Source organism: Magnolia sinica, chromosome 12 (genome assembly GCF_029962835.1).
Source record: "Magnolia sinica isolate HGM2019 chromosome 12, MsV1, whole genome shotgun sequence".
In the NCBI taxonomy this organism is placed as follows: Eukaryota; Viridiplantae; Streptophyta; class Magnoliopsida; order Magnoliales; family Magnoliaceae; genus Magnolia; species Magnolia sinica.
In genome coordinates, this window is record NC_080584.1 from 73,613,520 (window position 1) to 73,639,031 (window position 25,512).

The 25,512-nt window shown below is 38.4% G+C and overlaps 1 protein-coding gene across 5 annotated transcripts; it reads right to left on the minus strand.

Annotated features, from left to right (window-relative positions):
* Positions 1 to 3,333: 3,333 nt before the first annotated feature.
* Positions 3,334 to 23,129, minus strand: LOC131221704 (putative beta-glucosidase 41). 5 transcript variants are annotated; one of them, XM_058217002.1, is made up of 14 exons: positions 22,876 to 23,129; positions 21,954 to 22,020; positions 21,803 to 21,861; positions 18,528 to 18,603; positions 18,358 to 18,429; positions 17,767 to 17,854; positions 16,330 to 16,588; positions 13,636 to 13,751; positions 13,087 to 13,310; positions 12,964 to 12,995; positions 12,769 to 12,871; positions 12,214 to 12,322; positions 3,739 to 3,920; positions 3,334 to 3,620 (listed from the first exon to the last, which is right to left on the minus strand). In XM_058217002.1, coding segments are annotated over exons 1-14 (1,512 nt in total). In that variant the 5' UTR covers positions 22,999 to 23,129; the 3' UTR covers positions 3,334 to 3,618. The 5 variants fall into 5 exon arrangements, with proteins under 5 accessions (XP_058072985.1, XP_058072983.1, XP_058072984.1 ...); XM_058217000.1 differs by having other exon boundaries at positions 3,690 to 3,920; XM_058217001.1 differs by having other exon boundaries at positions 3,334 to 3,920; positions 16,330 to 16,585; positions 22,876 to 23,128.
* Positions 23,130 to 25,512: the final 2,383 nt, after the last annotated feature.

Consider the following 25,512-nt stretch of genomic DNA (forward strand, 5'->3'; position numbering starts at 1 on the left):
AGTCGGCGATGTGTTCACCACACTAAATTTTGTGAGCCCCACCAGGAAATAGGCTATGAATAGTTTTTTATATTTTATTTATGATGTTAAACTTATATGTATTTCTGCGTGAATGAATGTGATGTAGATAAGATTGTTTGTGTTTGGATGGATGTAGTTTATGTTTGGATGAATGTAGTTTATGTTTGGATGGATTTACGTAGTTTGGGTTTAGATGGAAGTGAATGTGAATATGATTAAATATATTATATATAGGTGTATATCTGGAAGAATATGATGAAATATATTGTAACAGGTGTATATTAGGAATTTTGTGCTGGAAAATTGAAAAAAATAAATAAATAAATAAATAAAAAGAGAGAGACTTTTACCTACGAAATATTTCGTAGGTAAAAGTCACCTACAAACCCATACTTAGGTAAAAATAGGTTTGTAAATATGTAAAAGTTTTGTAAATATTCTTACCTACTAAAATATTCATAGGTACAAGTTTACCTACGAAAATATTCGTAGGTAAAAGTTTTGTAAATATTTTTACTTACGAAAATATTTGCAAGTATAAGTTTTGTAAATATTTTTAGCTACAAAAATATTCGTAAGTAAATATTTTTAGCTACGAAAGTATTCGTAGGTAAAGTTTTGTAAATATTTTTACCAATGAAAAAAAGTGTCAGTAAAGATTTTTACTGACGAAAAAATTCGTCGATAAAAGTGTTACTTTTGCTGACGAAAACTTTTTTTCGTTGGTAAAAAACTTTTACGACGGTCGTTTACCGACGAATTTACTGACGAAAATTTTCAACAGTAAAACTTTTTACCTACGAAAAAAAAAGCTTTTAGCGACGAAAATTTTCATCAGTAAAAGTGTGTTTTCTTGTACTGAATTTCAAATTTAAGTTTTAATTACTTTCATGCCACATAATTTTTTGATAAAATTTCATGGTGCTTACTCTATAAGAGTAACGAAATTTATTCTTCACATTCCCCACTCCTAAAAGATGTATAGAGTGATAATTATATGGAGAAAAACCTGTATACTTTGGCAAAGTGTGATGGATGATACTCGAGCATCTCCATACCAACCCGTGCTAGGGTGATGTGTAAGTCTAATATGTGTGCATGTGGACCCCTCCAACAAATTTTTTATTTATCGAAATTCACTCATATTATACAATTCTAAGTTTTACTTTTATAAAGTTATCCCACTGCATATCTAACGAGCATATACGTATCAAAAGTCACTAGTGTGGATGGTATTTCTTGGTGTTTAGTGTTTTGTAATATTTTATGTGCTTCTTGGTGCTTCTTAGTGTTTTGGGATGTTTATTGGTGTTTCTAGGTTTTTTTTATTGATATTTTTAAATGTTTATTGGTGATTTTAGTGTTTTTGGGTGTTATTCGGTGTTTGTCAGAGCTTTTGAGTGTTAGTAGGTATTACAGGGGTTTTTTTAAATATTTGTAGTTGTCTTTTAGTGTTTCTTAGATTTTTTAAGTATTTTTAAATATTTTAAGTCTTTTTAATGTTTCTTATATTTCTGTATGTTCTGAAGTGTTTTTTTTTTTTCTTATTTTTTAATAGTGTCCGATATTTCTAAGTATTGCTCAGTGGTTTTTAGTATTTCTGAGTTTTTGTCGATGTTTCTTAAGGCTTGTTTAATTTGTTAAAATTCCTGGTAAATTAAAATAATGGTGTTATTAGTATGAATTTACCACAACCAAATTAAGCACAAAATAGTTAGTCAAATGCATATGTATTCAAGTGACAATTAAAGAAATGTATAATCATTGCAGTTTTTCATGTAATTACTTTAAAAATCTTGAATCAAACAATGGCATTAGTATATTTTGACAATATATAATTTGACATTAAAGTAATATAAAAATACTATATATCATTATAATGTTACTATGAATAAACTAAACATGAGAATCTACAATCCAATATAGTTGATGTCAACTAACAGTTGAAGTAATTTGTATTCATTACACAACTTCTTTAATTTACAAGTAATCTTAGCAAATCAAACAAGCCCTTAGTGTCTTGTTACTTTTTATGTTTTTTAGTATATTCTCTTTCTTCATTTTTCTCATACTACCACTTCGTTTAGGAGCTTGTAAATTGAGGTAAATGGGAAATGAAATTGGAGGTAAATGAATTGGAAGTAAATGGCTTACCTAGATATGTCTAGATGGGAGTAAATGATATAGATTGAAATCCAAATATCTGTTTGGATGGAAATAAATGGGAGGAATTGGACTACATAAAAAATTTCAATATATTCATAAGAATATATATGGTATCCAAAATCAACTTTAATATCACAAATTAGTGCGTATATGTGATATATAATATAATAAGTACATTGAAATATACACTTTTGCTAATAATGAGGATATTTCAAGCATTGGGTAGGCCACAAATGTAAGGATTACAAAGAAACAACTTGCCAATGTTTTTTAACATACATTTAGATGGCCAAACTTTGGATGGTTTTAATCATCCTATTTGTATGATTTTAGCAATGTAGCTAATAATTGAATTGTTTTAGAGTATCATCAACGTGCCACAAGTATGGCGGACATGTGCATAGCATCAGCTTTGTTTATTGGTGCAACCCTCTAAGGGAGCTCAAAAGAGCATTTCATCTCCATTTACTTCAACATCATCTCTTAAAGAGGATTTCATTTACATACCCATTTACTCCCATTTTCATTTCATTTCTATTCATTTACTCCCATCCAAACACACCTCAAATACCATCTACCTCCATTTACTCCTAATTCCTCTCATTGGCCTCTAGTTACTCCCATCCAAACAGCCCCTATGATGGGGCCTCCTCTCATTGGCCTCTAGTTACTCCCATCCAAACAGCCCCTATGATGGGGCCTACCATCTTCTATAAGTGCAATTCAGATCATGCATTTGGGTTTTTCCACCTTATTAGCCAAACATTCCAAAACCCAACATCATTTGTAGCCATGTAGGCCACACCTTTGAGAACAATGAACAACTCACTTAGTTTGATGCCGACCATTGAAACTTCCACATGCCATGCATCACTTTCAAATTTTGGGCCGAGATGATTTTTTGGATATATGGTGAGGATGAGATGATTGACCATACGCACAATTTGTATTCTATGTACACATCACATGGGGGCCTCACAAAGTGAAAGTTCTTGTGGAAAGATATGACTCAAAACATGTGAAAGGAATCCTACATGCAACAAGTAGGAAAGAAATATTTCATATTGGATAATATGCCCTTTTTGTATAAATTGCTTACTAACAAAGCTTTGTAGTGGATCCCACCCCACATTTTAATACAGGAAGTGAATCAATCTTAATCTATTTCATAGAAAATGAATATTTCATAATGTACAAACAAGGTGAAGGATCCATTGCTAAATTCTAATATTTGACACCCTGACTCTACCCTATGCTGACAATCACACCGATCAGATAATCCTAGCCGCATATTTGATAACTGTCAATTTTTTTCAAACAATACAATTGAAATTCAAAATGTATATAATCAACTCGCCAGGAAAGCCCAAACAGTATCATTTTCGGCGTCAGCCACATCCATGGTAGGTCCTTACAGATGAACGGTCTTGATCCTGCACATGCATTCCATGTTTACAGAGATTTCTTGCTTAATTAATTAGATATTAGCATTTGGCACCTACCTTGTTAAATAAGAAACCAAAGAGAAAGATTAGCAGGACATGGTGATACAATTAGCATCTGTTTGCCTGAGAAGAGATCTGAACCATTGAACAGAAGCTTTTGGGATCCTTGTAAGGTTGTTCTTGTAGTCGACGAAGTAAAGTCCAAATCGGACGGTGTAGCCCGAGTTCCATTCCCAGTTGTCAAGTAGGGACCACACAAAATAACCACGAACGTTGCATCCGTCCTCCCTACATTTTTTAGTATATATCAATCTTTATTCTATAGTTGTTTAGGCCTGTTTGGATAAAGAAAATCCAAAACATGGACATGGCGAATTCCTACGGAATCCTCATCAAATGAAAGACTATGGAATGATGCATGTTTGTTTTTTTATTCACTTTTGATCATAAAAAAAGCTCTCAAAAGTTTAGTCAAAGAAATGACTATGGCAAAAATTGGAGAATAAAAACTTTAGGTTTAGCATGGTCAATTAAAAATTAGTGGAAAAGGTAGATATATACATGTGTGTGTGTGTGTGTGGGCACACACACTATAAAGACTATAAAGAACATAAGTAATACCTCAAAAGCTCATTGATGGAATGCATCAAGCTAGGCTCTTTAGACCGTTGGAATCATAACATTCCACTACGTTCTACATTCAACATCCATGGTGGCCCAATCTGTGGTAGCACTCACTCTAGCTTTTTTCCAAGACATGACGGTTGCACTCTAGTTGTCCAAACAGACCTTTTGAGGATGTGGTGTTGAATCTAATACTAATTGTTAAGAACCTAACCAATATGCCAAAAGCTCCAAAATTGATAGGATGCATCAAGCTAGGCTCTTTAAGCCATTGGTATCTTGACACACACACACACACACACACACACACACACACACATATATATATATATATATATATATATATATATATATAATAATTAAAAAATAATCAACTAAAATGGGTAGATATCTATATATGTGAATAATAATGTACATGGTTATTCAAATGGTGGATTAATATCATTCTTTGCCCCACGAGATCTTTTATTTTCAAGTAATCCTTATAAAAACTAAGGAATTTGACCATACTAACCTCGAAGTTTGGTCAAATTACCTTGGGAGCTACGACGTTCCAGATATCTCAAAAGTGGCCTTCTGACAACTTTTGGATATTGTTTCGGACGAAAATGCCTCTGTCCTTGGTTCAAGAGTCGTACGGTCCTTGAGTGAAACAGAACCTACCTTCTGTTTCAACCCTCAAGAAAGTGACGGATTGGCTACTCTCCTGCCAGCAACCAATGGCTAATGCTCGGTTGTCTATGGGCCCCACCACCATGTATGTGTTTCATCCATGCCCTCCATATATTTTTGCAGATCATTTTATGGCATGAATCCAAAAACGATGTATATCCCAATCTCAAGTAGACCACATTACAGGAAACAGTGTTGAATGAGCGTCGTAGACCATTAAAAACATTTTGGGGGCCATAAAAGTTCTGGATCAAGCTGATCTTTGCCTTTTCCTTTCATTTGTGTCTGTACGACCTAATAAACAGTTGGGATGATGTGGTTATCATGTTACATGGGTCGTGACTAGCATGTTACATGTGTCGTGGTTGGCAGATGATACGAGTTGTGGTTGTCATGCCAGATGGGTCGTGGTTTTGACATCCCATATAGCTTGCATTTTCTGCTCCTGCAATCTATCAATAGTCATCTCTACATTATGGTCCATTTAAGATTTATATTTGAATAAAATTTAGTCTCCACGGTGTAAATAGATCATTTCATCTGATGGACGATAAGGATCTTATGTATGTTTATCTCATGTAGTCACCAAGTTAGTGCAAGTCACACCATCGTCATGCAAATGATATATGTATAATAGCATAGGTCGCATCAGGTGTAGAGTTGGGCAGAAACGAACCGATCCGACGGATCTGACCCGATCTGACCCGATCCGCTTTAAACCGATTCGAACCGAAGGCCAAGATCGAGTCGAATCGAGTTGGCCCAGTCAGATCCGACCGTAAAACGAATCGAGTTCGGATCAATAGTCAATCCGGATCGATCCGATCTGAAATCCGATCCGATTCGATCCGAACAATGTTTATTCAACAGTGTTTCTTATAATATTGTCCACTTGAGATTGTTTAATACTATAAAATGATCTAGAAAAATAGATGGACAGCATAGATGAAATAAATACATCATGGTAGGGTCCACAGAGCACCGACTACCCACCATTGGCTAGCATGGGGAGTAGCCAATCCGTCTTCTCACCCCTGGGTATAAGAGGGCAGGCACCAGGTGGCGAAGTGACGTTGGCTAGCTATACCACTTTTTTAAATCGAATCTGCTGCAACACCGATTTCACGCAGAGCATAAAACATCCAAGCTACGTGGTGTTGTCCATGTTCTAAATGTAAAATCCACTCCGTCAAAAAGGTTAGAAATAATATATTAACTGTACATAATGAATATTATTTTTAATAAATTCTCCATAAGGACCCACCAAAGAGAACAATGTAAAATTACATCAAGAACACTTAAGTTCATATATTGTGCTTTCAGAGTTTTTTATCAGTCTGATTTTTATATATTTTATTCATCCTAGATATTTACACCTGATTAACAGTTTTGATGATATATAAACCCTAAGTTAGCTCCACAAATAAACCTGCGGTTGGAATCTCTTTCTCAATGTTTCCTCTAGTGTAGCTCACCTGAGGTTTATATAAATCTAAATTTTTACTCAATAATCTAATATATAGAATAACACTTGATGGATGAATTGGATTTTAAAGTTAAGATATGGCGGACCGCAGATATCTTTGGTGTTCCACGCAGTAGGTTTAAACAGGTGTTGTGAACAACACTCGTCCAACCTTTTTCTCCTCTTTTTGGAAAAACTGCCTTCTTTCTCTGCGTTGTCAGACGGCGTCTAACCGACAGTTGATTTTTCTCCTGAGTATGGTAGTCCACGTGACCACGGATGATCTTTTACCTACAATGCTACATCCTCTAATCAGAACCGTTCATACCATGGGCCTCACTAGAATGGGCCATGACCAAGGAAATTGGATACATCGTAGTCATCTGATCAGTGGATCTCAGGTTGCCAAGTGGAATAGGTGGTATTATTACCGTAAACTTTGCTTCTCTTGGAAACGGCGTAACCATCCGATCAATGGATGCAATGTTAACATCGTAGTGCATCCTTTGTGGGGCCCATTGGATGAACAGCTGTAATATCTAAGAGTTGTTTGGGAACATTTGAATGGTGTATTACCCGCGTGCTATCATAACACGGCTACTTCTCTCTCACCTGCTTTATCCAATGCTTTTCTTTTTCTCATATTCCTACACGCTAGCTAACTTCTGCTCGCAGTCATATCGAGCCACAAGCTCTCTGACGGCCGCGGGTTTCAAGCGAAAGCCTTTCACACGAAGTTCTTACGAGGGATGCTAAGTGGGTCCCACTGTGATGTTTGTGATAAATCCACATCGTCTATCCATTTTGGGAGCTCATTTTAGGACATGCGGCCAAAAATGAATTGTATCCAAAACTCAAGTAGCCCTTAGAAGAGGAAACAATGCAGATTCAATGAAGATTCGATTCGAACCATACCTAAACTAATTCGACTCGATTTTCCTTGCTGAGTCGGACTCAGTTCGGGTCAAGCTAGCAGTGCAATGGATCGAATCAAGTCAGAGGACTCGGACTTGGTCCCAGATCGGATCGAGTTCGGGTCGGTCATAAGAAATTTTGGACCGAGTCGAGTTAGGCCCAATCCGGTCCGACTCGACTCGATGCCCATCTCTAATCAGGTGGTTGTAATGCGGTAAGAGTCATAGTTGTAGTGTCGTAAGGGTCGTAATTATCATGGGTTGTGGTTGTTTTCATTTTATAGGCCTTGGCCCTAAAATGATAACTACGACCCATATAACATGAGAACCACGACCCATATAACATGACAACCATGACCCATGTAACATGTCAACCACGACCCATGAAAACTACGACCCATTATAACCATGACCCATATAACATGATAACCACGACCCATATCATATGAGAACTACAATCCATGACAACCACGATCCATAAAACATAACAACCACGACCCATGAAAACCACGACCCATATAACATAACAACCACGACTCCATAGGAAACCACGACCCATATAACATGACAACTATGACCATAATTATAATACAATATGAAGAATAGTTCTCTTTAACGGGCACACAGGGAGCCTGACCATAAACTGCAAAACCACAACTCCATGGGAAACAAACAGTTCTCTTCAACGGGCACCCAGCGAGCTGAAAAACTCTGTTGAGAATTTTTTTTAGTTTGAGCCTGACCATAAACTGCAAAACCACAACCCCATAGGAAATGAACAGTTCTCTTCAACAGGCACCCAGCGAGTCGAAAAACTCTTTTGAGAATGTCTTGTTTGACCCTAACCATAAACTGCAAAATCACGACTCCATGGAAAACCACAACCCATATAACATAACAACCACAACCCATTTAACATGACAACCATGACCCATATAACATGACAACCACGACCATAATTACAATACAATATGAAGAACAGTTCTCTTCAACGGGCATCCAATGAGGTGAAAGTAATTTAAAACCCAAGTACCACTTTTATAGGCTGATGAACCAATGGTTAATATGATTAGGATGAAGTGCGACTATTAGGTTTTCAATGCTAGGAATACCATTTCTCGGGATTACGGGGAAGTAGTGACATTAATGGCATTTCCTGAAGAAAAAAAATGTGGCACTGATATCGAATGGTTATGGATATGACGAACAATGGGTCGTAGTTGTCATCCACAATGGATCATAGTTGGTAACCACGACTCAGTGTGTATGAAAACTATGTCCCTGTCGTGTGATGGTGGTTTACATGTACATTAAACCATGGTTGTTATCCACGTTAAATCATGGTTGTCATCCAACGTTGGATTGTCGATTTGGAGGAAAACGAATTGGCTACTCCCCCCGTCACCAGTCATGGGTCCAACCATGATGTATGTGTTTCATTCATTCCATTCATCTATTTTAACAGATCATTTTAGGGCTTGATCCCAAAAATGAGACGGATATAAATCTAAGGTGGAACACACCATAGGAAATCAACTGACAACCACGACCCGTGTAACATGAAAACCATGACCCATATAACATAACAACCACGATCCATAACAACTGGAAGCCACGATCCATATACCGTGATAACCACTACCCATATAACCTGCCAACCACGATACAAGGTTATGGGACAAACGAGTTAGGCCTTGCACAGGTCGTGGTTGTCATGTTATCTTCTTCATACTGTATTGTAATTGTGGTCGTGCTTGTCATGTGATATAGGTCGTGCTTGTCATGTTATATGGGTCGTGGTTCTCATTTTAAGACCAAGGCCTATAAAATGAAGACAACCACAACTCTTATCTCATGACAACCACGACCCATGACAACTATGACCCTTATGACACTACAATCATGACCATTTTCCGCATTACAACCACCTGATGCGACCTATGCTACTATACAGATATCGTTTATATGACTATGGCGTGACTTGCACTAACTTGGTAACTACATAGGATAAACATACATAAGATCCTTACCGTCCATCAAATGAAACGATCTATTTACACCATGGATACTAAATTTTATTCAAATATAAATCTTAAATGGACCATAACGTAGAGATAACTATTGATAGACTACAGAAGCAAAAAATGCAGGCTATATGGGTCATGGTTGTCATATTATATGGGTCGAGGTTCTCATGTGATATGGGTCCTAGTTCTTATGTGATATGGATCGTGGTTGTAATGTTGTAAAAGTCATAGTTGATATGGGTCATGGTTCTCATGATATATGGGTCGTGGTTGTCATTATATATGGGTTGTAATTGTCATTATATATTGGTCGTGGTTCTCATGTGTGCCCCACGAGTTTGGTCCTTGCCCACGCCCAAAAAAGGGTTCCGTACACATCACTTTCTTAGCATTAAATACGACGTAACTTCTTATTCCCTAAAAAACCGTGCGACTACTGAAAAAGGATAAGGGCATTTTAGTCTAAGTAATTTTCAGAAGCTTGTCACAAGGCCACCCTCGGAATATTTGAACGGTTGAATCCTTTTAGGTAACTTGACCAAACTTCAAGGTCAGTACGGTCAATCTCCCTAAAAACTATCCATCTCCTCTAAAAAAATTCACTTTTTTCTCAATTCTGCTAATGGGTTGCAACTAGCAATCCTTCAAAAAAAAAAAATCGCACTCGAAAGTGTTTCTTTTAATAAAAGGCTGTTTTAAAAAAAAAAAATGTCTATTTTGATTTGCCACAAAAAGGTGAGTCAAATCCATAATTCTAAAACTCACTTAACTAAAAATATGACTGAGTTAACTCAACCTGGTGAGATTTCAAGCCCAGTAATGCGCTAGCAAATATGACTTCTAATAGAGGAGAGGGGGAAAGTAATGTGCTAGCAAATATCCACGTTAATATTACTTCTAACACTTCTAATATTAACTTATCAAATATCTAGTTGAGTGATGTCAACTCTTCTTGTCAGCACAACTTGGCTAATCATCGAGTCGAGTTGGGTTTTCAATGCTTCTTTTCCTTTTCTGATCTTCTGAAATATAGTTTTGAATGTTGATTGAGCATGGATTGTTTTTTTTTTTTTTTTTTTTTGAAAAAAAAAAAAAGAGTTTAAAACAGAGTTTTGCTAACTGCATTTTTTGAGTAAATCCTTGGAAATGAAAAATCAAATTCACAGCTGTGTTTTTTCCATTAACAGTGGCTAACTCAATTTCCATGTAGTCAGAATTCATTTCCAAAGTATTCTTTTGGTTTTAAAAATAAAGGCTGGTTTGGGAATGTAGATTTAAAATCAGGTGAATTTTAGTCTCTACGAAGCAAAGTGGATTTGAAATCATAACTTTGATAGAGGAGTTCAGAAAGACCTATTTTGGGGGATTTGGATTCCTCTCAAATCCAAATCTCTCCAATTCCTTGCTCCTAAAATGACCAAAAAAAACAGCAAATTCCTCCAATTCTATGCTGCCAAACGAGCCCTTAGAAAAATCAAAACCTAGTTGAAAAAGTTCATGGTTCATGAGCGAAAGGACCCAAGTCAAAACCTAGCCCATTAATCGACTAAGAACCGGGCCCACTAGCCAAATGCAATCTAAGAGCAGTTTGGGCAACCTTGCAACCCTTTAGTAGACTCAGCCCAGGCCTAGCCCAATCAAGTAAAGGGCAAGAAAACTAAGTCATGGGCCCAAAAAATGGGCCCCTAGCCCAAAGGAGGGTAAGATCATCAGGCTATCCATGCCCAGCACAGCCCAGGGGCAATCCCATAATAGTCTTGTGTGATGAAGAGGGGCAAAACTTCTATTTGTGTTTTCTAACAATTTCATCAATGGTGATGAATTGTCTATTATGTGTGGCATAAATGTACATCAATCCAAACCGTCCATACTAGAGCTGTACATGAACCGAGTTAGCTCGGTTAACTCACTTGACTTGACTCAGAAAATCTCAACTCAGCTTGAAACTTGGTTTGAGCCGAGTTGAGCTGATTTTTTAAGCTCGAAAAAATTTTGAGCCGAGTCCGAGCTTCACCGAACTTAACTCCACGTAGCTCGAAACTTGACTCAGTTTGAATCAATTCAACTCGGATCGAGTTCACTTAATGTAAATATTTTGTAAATATTTATATATTTACATAAATTATATATTATAATATATATTTTATATTATATATATTAAAAATCCTAAAACCTAAACTCGAACTCAACTCGTAGGCTCCAACTCGAACTCAACTCAAAAGATCAAGCTCCAGCTCAGCTCAAGCTGGCCTGAGTGTTGAACAAGCCAAGCCAAGCCAAGCTAAGCTGGCTAGTTGCGCTTGAGGACTAAGCTGAGCCGAGTTCGAGCTAGGGTAGCCTACTGGCTGAGTTGGGCCAAGCTGGACTTAGTTCGGCTCGTGTACAATTCTAAGTCCAGACCATGGGTTCATTGTGGTCAGAGCACGTTCCAAAAGAATCACACTGTTCAGATAATCCTAGCCATCCATCTATTTGGCCATCAAATAGTTGGACAATAAGAAAATGATCAGCGGTCCAATTCGACCGACATTACAAATGGTTCAAGTGGCCCATCAATGTGCCACTTGATATGCTCTATCGATAACTGGGCCCACAATTCATGTAGTCTAGTCTCGCCCGAGTTGACTCAGCTCGACTCGATTTCATCCCTGATTGGGTTGAAACTCGACTCGACTCAGAAAACTCGGTAAAACTGGGCACGACTCGACATTATTTATATTCTAAATATCAAATATTACCGAAAAAAAAAAAAAAAAAAAAATCTGAAATAGCTGAACAGGTTCTACGAGTTTTTGAGTCGACTCAACTCGACTGGGTTACGAGTTGAGTTGGGTTTTCTTCTTTTAAACTATGGTTGTGACACACGACCATTATCATACCTTATTGCAGCTGATAAATTGGACAAGTAGTCCTTGTGGTAGCTGATTCTCTTCTCATCCTGTAATGCCTTGCTCAAAGACATGAAAGGGCTGTTTGGATCATCCATGCCTGCAAACATGATTCTAAAGTTCAATGTTGTTGGTAATGGAATATATATATGTACATATATAGGCATGTTTGGATGAACAATTGAAATGAATTGCAACAATGGCTTCCCTTCAATTCCAGCTTGGAACACATAGAATTCCAATTAGGTGGTTCGATCGTCGTTGTGAACTAAAATGGTGCTAAACCCAATTCAATTCAATCGAGCATCCAAACACGCCTGTTACTGTTGAAACATGTTTGGATGCACCATTGAAATGAACTGCAATAATTGTTTCGCTTCAAGTCTGACCTGAAACTCATATAATTGCAATTAGGAGATTCGGTCGTTATTACGAATTAAAATGGCACTACACCCATTTTGGAGATTCCTCTACATTGAACCAACCAAATCGCACTTCAATTCAATTGAGCATCCAAATGGCCCGAAACTGCGAATTCGGCAATACCGTTTTCGGTTATAATAACTGGTGGGTCCCCATAGTTATCCTTCATGTATCTTGCCAACTTGCGAATACCCCACGGGACGATATGCAGCCAATGAGAAGCAGCCTGAGGGAACATGTAGCACAAGATCTTTAAATCTTAGCTAGAAATCAGTTTCAAAGATGCAACAAATTCAAAGTAAGCAGGGGGAAATGTACTCTTTCTCCAATCTGCACTCCATGCCGAAACGCTACAATCAAGATATTGAGCTGATTTATTAGGACCCCATTTTATCAGATTTTGAAATCTGAAAGAAGGGCTGTGATTTCTTGGTGTCTTACAGGTTGTGATCACGGCCGCGTCGGATGAAGCATCCTGCAATACCAACTTCCAAATCCTGCTTCTATCATTCCGAGCATACAATGTTGTGTAATGGTTGAGGCCCACGAAATCCAGTGACCCAATCAATGATCTGGATGCCTCGGGTGTGAACTCGGGAAGTCTACTCCCGACGAGATTCTGCATCGAATGTGGATATCTGCCGAAGAAAATTGGATCCAAGAACCTGATTCAATTAGCTTATGTTACCACCTGTATGTCTGTTAGATAATGAGAAATGTGATTGCACCAAGTTTCCGTGAGTGATCCTAGCCATCTGTCATGTGGGCTGCTACATTTATTCTCGCGGTTGAAAATTTACGCTTGTCCGATAACAGATGGACAACATATGAAAAAACAGGAGATTAAAAAGTAGGCCAACAGCCCATTTTCAATGTTCATGTGTGGCCCATTTGTATGTCCATATCAGCCTATTTTTTTGTGAAAATGCAAACTTGGTGGGGGCTACCTGATGATCAAATGGATAGAATAGGATTTGAGTAAAAGGATACCATCCAAGCACAAAATCTATTGCTCTTCTTGCAGCATCCCTGTCTTCATCAGCATCAGATATCGGTTCATACCATTTGGCATCAAGAGCCATTCCGATGAGGCCTCCTTGTCTTTCCTGCAAGACCCAAATGAACCCAATGACCTCCATCGCAAGAAAAACATGAACGAAAATTCAAGGCCATGTTTGGATGCTCAATGTAATCGGATTGCAATAATTGTACTTGCCCCCAGATTGTATGTTCCATCATTTGGTCGTTTGATTGCCATTATGAACTAATTGCAATTGACCAAATAGCAATTAAATTCAATTGTGCAACGAAACACACTCCAAATCCTACTTTCTTGTTTGGCATCCATTTAGGAGAATGGGAACAGTAGGGGCAAATTAGATGGGTCACCTTGAAATGAAGATTGTAAGTATGAAACACAAGCCATGTTTGAAAGCTCAATCAAATCGAATTGCAATAATTCAATTCAATAATTTGACTAGCTTTACTAATCGAATTGCAATCATTCAATTCAATAATTTGACTGGCTTTACGAATCGAATTGCAATAATTCAATTCAATAATTTGACTAGCTTTACGAACAGAATTGAAATAAATCAATTCAATAATTTGACTATCTTTATGATCATTAGCCGTTTGGTTGCCATTATGAACTAAAATGGAGCCACCCCACACTGTTCATTTCGCCTACAATGAATTGAATGGATCACAATTCAGTTTGATTGAGCATCCAAAAACACCCCAAATCCTGCTATCTTGTATTGCATCCATTTAGTAGAATCAGAACCTTAGATGCAAACTGAGTAGACTGATCACCTCAAAATAAGGATTCTATGTATGAAACACAGGCAGTGTTTTGATGCTCAATCAAATTAAATTGTAACAATCCAATTCAATAATCTTGTGTATGAAACAAAGGCAGTGTTTTCATGCTCAATCAAATTAAATTGCAACAATCCAATTCAATAATCCAATGAAGCCCCATTGCATTTACGACAGGCAGTAGTTTGGCTGTCGCTGTGAACTAAATTGGAGCCACCCCATATTGGTCATTTCCTCTATAATGAATTGAATGAATCACAATTTGCATTGATTAAGCAGACAAACACACCCCAGATTCTGTTTTCTTGTTTTTCATCCATTTAGTAGAATCAGAACGGTAGATGCAAATTGGGTAGACTGATCACCTCCAAGTAAGGATTCTATGTATGAAACACAGGCATTTTTTGGATGCCCAATTGAATTAAATTGCAACAATCCAATTCAATAATCCAACAAAGCACCATTGCATTTACGACAGGCAGTAGTTGAGCTGTCGCTGTGAACTAAATTGGAGCCACTCCATATTGGTCATTTCCTCTATAATGAATTGAATGAATCGCAATTGGTATTAATTAAGCATGCAAACACACCCCAAATCCTGTTTTCTTGTTTTTCGTCCATTTAGTAGAATCAGAACCGTAGATGCAAATTGGGTAGACTGATCACCTCCAAATAAGGATTCTATGTATGAAACACAGGCAGTGTTTGGATGCTCAATCGAATTAAATTGCAACAATCCAATTCAATAATCCAACGAGGCCCCATTGCATTTACGACAGGCAGTAGTTCAGTTGTTGTTATGAACTAAATTGGAGCCACCCCATATTGGTCATTTCCTCTATAATGAATTGAATGAATAACAATTCGTATTGATTGAGCATGCAAACACACCCCAAATCCTGTTTTCTTGTATTGCATCCATTTAGTAGAATCAGAACCGTAGAGGTGAATTGGGTGGACTGATAACCTCAAAATAAGGATTCTGTGTATGAAACACTGGCAGTGTTTGGATGCTCAATTGAATTAAATTGCAATGATCCAATTCAATAATCCAATGAAGCCTCATTACATTTACGACACGCAGTGGTTCGGCTGTCGTTGTGAACTAAATTGGAGCCATCCCATATTGGTCATTTCCTCTATAATGAATTGAAGGAATCGCAATTCACATTGATTGAGCATGCAAATACACCCCAAATCCTGTTTTCTTGTTTTGCGTCCATTTAGTAGAATCTGAACTGTACATGCAAATTGGGCAGATGGGGTCACCTCGAAATGAAGATTCTATGTATGAAACACTGGTTATTTTGGGATGCTCAGTCAAGTAGAATTGCGACAACTCAATTCAATAATCCAACGAGGCACCAAATTGCACTTACCACGGGTAGTCGTTTGGCTGCCATTTTGAACTAAAATGGAGCCACCAATGTTTGTCATTTTCTCTATAATGAATCAGATGAATCATGATTCAGTTTGATTGAGCATCCGAAAACACCCCAAATTATGTGTTCTTCTTTTCTGTCCATTTAGTAGAATCGGAACCATAAATGCTAATTGCACAAACCGGCCACTTTGAGAAGAAGATTCTCAGCATGAAACACAGGCCATGCTTGGATGATCAATCTTATCAAATTGCAATAATTCAATTCAATAATTGGACGAGGCCCCACATCTCATTTATGACCAGTAGTCCTTCCTCTGTCATTATAAACTAAAATGCAGCCACCCACATTGGTCATTTCCTCTATAATGAATCATGATTCATTTCGATTGATCATCCAAACACGCCCCAAATTCAATTATCATGTTTCACATCAATTTAGTATAATCGAAACCAATGACACGAATTCAGAAAATGGTCACCTTGAAATGAAGATTGTAAGTACGAAAAGTAGCAGCATGAGATAAGAGGATGTGGTGTGCGACCGTATAAGGTTCCATCGACGATTTTCCTTTCTTACAGAATACATGAGATAGAATCGAACACCTTCCCGGAGCTTGAATGCCAGTGTCGTAGCCTTGAATAGAGAATCCGTGCGGCTCGTTGAAGGTGATCCAGTACTTGACTCGATCGCCGAAAGCTTGAAAGCATGTATAAGCATAATGCTCAAAATCTTCTCTGCTACAACAGAGGAACATTACTGCAATCTGAACAATGGTTTTACTACTCAGACGACTCACTCCGACTGGTTCAACCCTGAGTTGGGTCATGACTCGCCGAGTCTGTGCCCATTTTCAATTCTAACTCATGGTGTCGAACCAGATTGGATCTGACCAGGTCTGAGTCGACTCGGGTGGGTTGAATAAGACTCATCTGAGTTGACTCAGACAGTTCGCACAGGACTCGTCTGAGTCTTACAACCTTGATCTTAACTGAAAATTTTTGTTACAGAACAAGGACCCATAACACATACAGTCTGAAGACAGGTAGGTCCCACTAAGAACATGATGTAGGTCCCACTAATGCCTAGAACTAAGGTGTTCCAAAACAGTAATGGCCACCATCGTTATCTTTATGACACTGGCTGTAACAGCCTCCGTATTGGCCGTTATAATTCTTTTTTATTTTTTTGAAAAAACTGTTATGGGCATTACAAAATCATTACGGGATGGCCGTTTTGATCCCTAACACATAATAGATATGCCTATTACCGTTACGTGACGGCCGTTACATAACCAATTTGGAATACCTTGCCCAGGACAGGTACAGCAAAGGTGTGGGGTTAGGATCATTCATGAGATAGGTCCCACTAAGAACATGGCTTGATCTTGTCCAATCATCAGATGGTCCACGCATGTACATTGAGTATGGACTGTAGGCCTTTTCTTCTAACCATCCATTTTTTCTCGTACATGTGGCACGCTTGATGTCTGGACAGCTCTGATTTTTTGCAAATGGAGCATTTGCAAAGGGTCCCATTTGATGAATGGCACAGATCATGCACTTCTTGTGACACATTGGCGCTTGTATGGTTAATCTTGCACAAAGTATTACCATCAACAGAAAATTAGGTGACCCACCTTCAGTGAAGGTTGACCGTTGGATCAGAGGATCCCCCATGTATTGCAACCTGACGAAAGATCGGCTTGATCGGACAGTAGGCCACCGTTGGATCAGGGTGATCTTTGTATATGTTGGAGAAACAAAGATCACACTGATCCTATGCTTGCCTGTGTCCCAATGAACAAGAATTTCAGGCATGTGCAATACACGAGTGGCCTGTTCAATTGAATGGTCAAGATTAACAGTAGGTGGACCCCACAGTGATCTGTGAGCAGTATCATATACATCGAACTTACATAATCTGTGTGCTCAGCCAACCATCATATCTATCCTCAAGTGCCTGTGGAAGATCCCAATGATATAGAGTAACGTATGGTTGTATTCCTACAAAAACCAAAATAAATAAATAAATATTAAATATTTACATCTGGACACTTGGAGAATCCGATCGACCGATCTGAACGGTCCATTAGGTCGATTATAATACCATACAAAAATCATGCCGCCTGGATGATCTGAACCAACCATATGGTGTCCTTTTCTTAAAGCCATCCGTTTTCCAAGTGAAGGATGGGGTGGCTAGGATTGCCTGATAAAAGAGACTCTTTAGAATCATAAGCAATCCTTGATGGTCCCTGGTAAATAGAAAGCTCAAATTGCTGATTGAGCTTATTTCTTATAGAGATGATCTTGACCATCCATTTAATAAGCTATTGATCAGATGGTTAGAATTGTCCAATCATGTAATAATTGAATGGTTCCTGATGAAATGGGTGATAAACCTAATTCACGGTCCAGATCGATCAATCGGCCATCCAAATGTTATGATGGAGTGGATCAATCCTTATAAGTAAGATTTATTAGGGAGTGGGTTATTTGAATTAAACCCTTTTCTAATAGAGCATCAATGAGACTGTTGTAGTAATCTATTCCTTCTGGATTCGGCTCCCCAGTTCCATCTGCCAATACAGGAGCATGTCATGATCACCGTTTAAAAAAATAAGAGAAGCGATGGATATATCTCTCACCGTTGAATACGTATACGGTCGATTCTTACTTGGGAAGATCCGGGACCACGAGATCGAGAATCTGTAAGCGTCCATCCCCAAGTCCTTCATCAAGTCTACATCAGTCTGTAAATGGAGTTTCAATCTCATTAGCAAACCGTTAATCAGTGTGTTTGTACCCCCCCATGAGTACTAATGTCGACCATTAATTTCCACCGGTAAACGGTCTTCTTTAATTAATGGACGGTTTCGATCTGAAAAAACATTGTTTGGTACAAGTGGCATATTTATCTACCAATCAGGTCCATTTATTTATTAGACCGTCTATGTATATCACATGTGCCCAAAAAGAATATACATATACATATAGGCATTCTTATCTATCTAACCAATCCAAACAAAAATAATTAATGGACAGGATTGTGTGATAAGCTAGATATCATCCTTCGATATGTGGTTGGTAACAATTTTTATTATTGAATTTTTTCTTAGCATATAGCCATCAAATGTCAGCTTGATCCAAAACTTCAGTGGCCCCCAAAAAGATTTTAATGGTGAACGTTCAATCCCCAACACGTGGTCCACTTGAACCTTGGATCCACTTCATTTTTTAGACCGTATTCTAAAATAATTCAGAAAAATGAATGAATGGCATGGATAAAACCCATACATCACAGTGGCCCCCACAGAATCCCTGGACTGATTCCGTCCATGGTAGGGAAGGACACAATTCGCTTCCTTCAATTTCCACCCAAGATGGCCCATCAACATCATAAACTGTCCTATTTAATTAATGGATGGTTTGGATTTAAAAAAACATTGTTTGTTACAAGTGGCATATTTATCTACCAATCAAGTCCATTTATTTATAAGACCATGGAAGTCACATCCATAGGTCGGTCTAATAAATAAGTATATGTATTAGGTCAATGTATTCAGTATTCCTTATTATACTATTTCATAACCTATACCATATATATATATGGGGAATATATATATATATATATATATATATATATATATATATATATATATATATATATATATATGGAAAAGGTACTATGCACTCGACCTGATGGGACCGTCCCATGAGGTCGAGCTATGTGGGCCCCACCGTGATGCGTTTCGAACATCTACCCCATTAGTCAGATGCACCATTCCATCGTGGGCCTAGGTCTCAAAAATCAAGTCAAACCGTGACTTTTGTGGGCCACACCACATACAGAAGTGGGGAGGGGCCGTGCACTATTAAAACATTCATAATCATTTTTTGGGCCATCGAGATGTGGTTTGCAAATCCAGCCCATCCATTATGTGTGTCCCACTTGGATGAGATTTCAAACCAAGTTTCAGCAGCATTCAAAACTCAGATTAGCCCCACCAAGCGCTTTTATATGTTTTTGGCATGTCTTCACATGATTTTAGATGGTATGGCCCACCTGAGTTCCATATACGGCTGATTTTTGGGATATCCCATAATTTAGAGGGAACCATCAAATGCACAGTGTTGATGGTCAACACACATCACGGTGGGGCCCACACATAGTACCTTTTCACACACACACACACACACACACACACATATATATATATAGCGTCATGCTCAGTCATGCTCACCTGCGTACCTACACATGCGTACCTTTGTAGACGTTTCATGGGTGTCTGATCCGAACGGTACATGTGATGCGGAATCGCATAACACTCAAGGAACAAATTTTCACCCTGGTTTAAAATTATGGTGGGTCATAGCAAAGAAAAATGCAAATGAAGGGAGCAAACTGTTTTCATTTTTCATGGCCTACCAAAGTTTTGGATCAAATTAAAAATTGAGCCTGGTGGGTTTCATCAGGTTCTGCTTCACGTGGACCGTTAGGATTTTGGAGTCACATCACGTGTGATGATTTTTTTAAAAAAAGTTTGCATGAGTGCGGTGAGAAGTGGTGCTATGAGGTCAACCGCAGCTTCCCATTAGGTTGAGCTGTGTGGGCCCCATCATGATGTGTTTCGAACATCCACACTAACAGTCAGATGCATCATTTTATGGTGGACCACGGGCTTAAAAATCAAATCAATACATGACTTGGGTGGGCCACAACACACACAACAGCTGAGAGGGGTTATCCTCCCATTAAAACGTTCAGAATCATTTATTGAGCTCACCAAGATGTTTTTCATAAATCCAAACCATTCATTATTTGTGTCCCACTTGGATGAGGGGTCATACCAAGATTAACCTGCATTCAAAACTCAAGTGGCCCCACCAAGTACTTTTATACGTTTTAGGCATGTCTTCACATGGTTTTAGATGGTATGGCCCACCTAATCTCCATATACAGCTGATTTTTGGGATATCCCATAACCTAAAGGGGACCCATCAAATCATAGTATTGATGGCCAACACACATCGTGGTGGGGCCAAATGCTCAGCTGTGCACCAGTTCACATGTAACTCGAGCGAACTATTTTGAGAACTCATTATTAGTTATGTGACTCTAAAATCTGAACGGTCCACGTGAATCAGAACCTTATGAAGCCACCCCAACCCAATTTTTACTTTGATCCAAAACTTTGGTGGGCCATGAAAAATGAAAACAGCATCCTTCTTGATTTGCATTTCTCATCAAAATTTTAAATCAGGGTAAAAAATTTTCCCTTGGAGTTTCATAGGATTCCGCATTACATGAACCGTTCAGATTAGATTCTCATAACACGTGTGCAAAGGTGTACACGTGCGTAGGTGCACCGGTGAGCTGACATCCAGAAGCCGCATGCTTTGGAAGAAGCTTTTACAGTCTGGGAAGGGATTTTTACCAATCAAATAAAGAATCCACTACAACCGGATATATATATATATATATATATATATATATATATATATATATATATATATATATATATATATATATATATATATATATAAGTCAGAAGCAAAAATAACTGACGGTCAGTATTGTTTGATAGGCTAGATTTTGTCCTTTGATGCGCAGTCCTTAACAGTTATCTTTATTGAATCTCTCTTAGAATATGGGCATCTTATCCAAATACATAAATTTTAAGTATTATTGTAAAAGAGTTGTTTGGTTCTTGTCAAGAACCAAACTTCTTGTTCTTATCTTAATGGAATCCTTTTGTTTTGTTTCTAATAATATTTTAATGCATGCGTTCGTTTGTCGCTAACATGCCACATCAATCACAAATCATATTTACTTTCTAACTTCTCTCTCTTAATTGAGTTGGGATTGGACAGAGTATGATTAATGGCCCACAAGCTTGCTAAAAACATACATAATCTATCTTTAGTATTGGTAAATCTTCCCAGACTTACCTTAAATCGATGGTACTGATCAACCGCCGTGTCCGCATTGCTGAAGTCCAAAATCCGCCCTGTCTACGCATAAACAACAGATTATGAAAAAGGCCATGTTGATGATTCTCCATTATCAAATCATTAGTGAGTTTTGGATTTGAATTCCGACCTGGCCGCCTAGTGAATGTGTCCCATATACTCATTCCTTTCTTCCCTTCGCCCACGGCGCCTTCGAACTTGTACAAATGCAGTTTGTGTTAATAAATCAAATCCCAAAAATGAGAAGAAAAAAAAAAAAGAAAGAAGAAAAGAAATGAGGTGTGTTTGGATGTACTCTCAATTTGAATTGTGATGTGATTTATTTCCTTAGCATGGTCACACAATTTCAAATTGGACCCTAAAGAAACCCAAGTCCAATTGGTCATGTTTGGATGGTATTGAATTTATAATGAGTGAAATTGCCAATAGCCCAAATGGCCATTATGATCATTGGCTCGCTCGTTGTTCCAAGCCAATTGGACCATGTGGGCGCCATAAGTATTGGGTAGAATGCAATTTGAGCACCTTTTCGAACACAAACTAAACTAAGTGATCACAACTACTTTCAAGTTGAACCCAAAAGAAACCTAAGTCTAATTGTTCATGTTTGGATGCTATTGAATTTATAGCGAGTGAAATTGCCATTCACCCAAAGGGCCAATATGATCATTGGCTCGCTCGTCATTCCCGTCCAATCCGACCATGTGGGCCCCATGAGTATTGGGTAAAATGCAATTTGAGCATGTTTCCAAACACAAACTACACTAAGTGATCACTACTACTTTTAAGTTGAACCCAAAAGAAACCATAGTCCAATTGGTCATGTTTGGATGCTATTGAATTTATAATGAGTGAAATTGCCATTAGCCCAAATGGCCAATATGATCATTGGCTCGCTTGTCGTTCTAGGCCAATCCGATCATGTGGACCCCATGAGTATTGGGTAGAATGCAATTTGAGCACTTTTTCCGAACACAAACTACACTAAGTGATCAAAATTCAATTCACTTATATATCTAAACGTGACTGAAACAAACGATGTAAAACCAAACCTGGTAAGCCGAAGAAGCGGTCCCGAAGACGAACCCGTTTGGGAAATCGGCTCGACCAATGCCTCCCGTTTCGGCGGCGATAAGGCCCACTACTAATATAAACAGGATTAGAATGATTGGCATTGGAAAAAATTTCAATGTGGACACAAATATTCAATAGACTTTGGTTTGCATTGGGAAGATATAGGAAAGAAAAAATGGGAAGGAGTGGTTGTGTTGATTGTGTAAGAGAAGGAAACGTGGCTAAAGAGATGAGTAAAAGCGACCCCTTAATTTTCTTGTCTTGTAAGGGGATGCCTACTAATACATGCGTTGGACGTAAGCTAATAGCATAAATGGATGGTTGATAGGAAAGATTAAGGTGAGTCTACTTGCAATAGTATGATCAGGATCGTGGCCGTAGGGCACATGTGTGCAAGATCTAAGCAGTTCATCATGTGGGGCATACCATTCATGTGCAATGATTTGGAAACTAGGACAATCGGACCATTGAAAGTGATTTATGTGCTGGGGATATAGGTCAATGGTCCATATTCAATAGTATAAGTATGGCCCATCTGAGGAATAGATTGGGAATATCTTTGGGTCATGTATGGAAGGAATATGCTCGGATGCTGATTAGGTGGTTTTGCCCACACCACCCCTCCCCGTGGTTGGATGATGTGTTGGGCATTGTGGGGCCCACCTTGATGTATATGTTTTATATCCATACTGTACATCTGTTTTTCAAGCTTATTTTTGGACATGTAAATCAAAATGAAATAGATTTGAAGCTTAAGTGGACCACACCACAGAAAACAGTGGTGATTGAATGTCCACCATTAAAATTTTCATGGGAGCCACAAAGTTTTGGATCAAGCTGATATTTGTGATTTCCCTTCATCCACGTCTGTGTGACCTTATCAACAGGTTGGATGGCAAATAAGCATTACGGTGGTGACTAGGAAGGTTTTAACGGTGGGTGTATTAGTCCCACAGTTTCCTGTGGTGTGGTCCACTTGACCTTCGATTCTTATTCATTTTTGATTTTGTGTCCTAAAATGAGGTGAAAAAACGGATAGATGGAGTGGATATAAAATACACCTATCAAAGTGGGCTCCACAGCTCCCAACACATTACGTGTGGGCAACACCACCTAATCCCCCGTCCGATATGGACGCGGAATGCGTCCTGCCTCGCCCGTCCCCAGCTGAGAATGGGAAGCAGCTTTTAGTGGCCATCGTAATGTATGGGTCTTATCCATACCGTTCATCTAATTTTTTCGTATCATTTTAGAGTGTAATACCAAAAATTAGGCAGATATAAAGCTCAACTGGACTACACAATGGGGATTAAAATCTTACCGTTGAAAACTTCTTGGGGCCACTGAAGTTTTGGATGGATCTGATATTTATTTTTTTCTCTGCATCCCGGTTTATGTAACTTTATGAATAGGTTGGATGGAAAATAAAAATCACAGTGGGCCCTGGAAAATTTTCAACGGTGAGAATCATTATCACTGCTGCTTCCTGTTGTGTAGTCCACTTTATCCTTGGATGTGTCTCATTTTTGGGCATATACCATAAAATGATATGAAAACATGGATGGACGGTGTGGATGAGACTGGTAAGACGCAATCCACGTCCGTTCGATGTGTTATGAACATCCTGGATGTTGCACACGCGGATCGTGTACTCTCTACGTTCACGGGTGAAAGTCCTACTCGTGCGAGTAGAACTTCCATGCCCTTTTCTTGTATTGTAGTTGGGAGTTTGGACAAGAAGCGTGCGTTAAACTGGGAAAGGGTGGGTTGGAAAAGGAAGTTCAAATGGTAGGAATCTAGACGTTGAACAGGGCCCAATCCACGTCAGCAACAGGGGCCGTTGACGCATGCTCTATGGGCCCACCGTTATGCATGTGTTATATTTATTCTATTCATCAGTTTTACCAGCTCATTTTAAGATGTGAGCTCAAATATAAGTTAAATCCAAAAATGAAGTGGACCACGCCACAGAAAATAGATGGGATTGAATACCAACCGTTAAAAACCTTTTGGAGGCCATGGATGTTTCGGATCAAGCTGATAATTGTAGTTAACTTGTTCATAAGATAAGACAGAGCCAGATAAAGGTAAATCATAAATATCAGCTTGATCCAAAACCTCTGTGATATGCAGGCAGTTTTTTAGATAAAGGTAAATCATAAATATCAGCCTGATCCAAAACCTCTGGATATACAAGGAGTTTTTCCAATGGCATGCAATCAATCCCCATTGTTTCATGTGATGCGGTCTACTCGAGTTTTTATTACACTTTAATTTGGGGCTTATATTCTAAAATGAGCTGGAAAGAGGGATGAATGGTATGGATAAAATATATACATTACAGTGGACCCTACAGAGTCCTGCCATCATGGAGGTCGGTGGTGGGACGGTGACCACACAATTGAGTCCACTGTACCGCCTCTCGGCGTTTGGAAACGGAAGCGAGGATAAATTAAGGGCGTGTTTGGGCAGTGGGATTAGAAGGGATTAGGTGGGATGGGATTCATCTGGTCGTGTGCCAATTCCATTCCATGTTTGGGAAGAATGGAAAAGCTTGGAATTCGAATAGATGGAATTGCATCGGGTCCGTCTCAATTTCAGTCAATTTTAGCAAG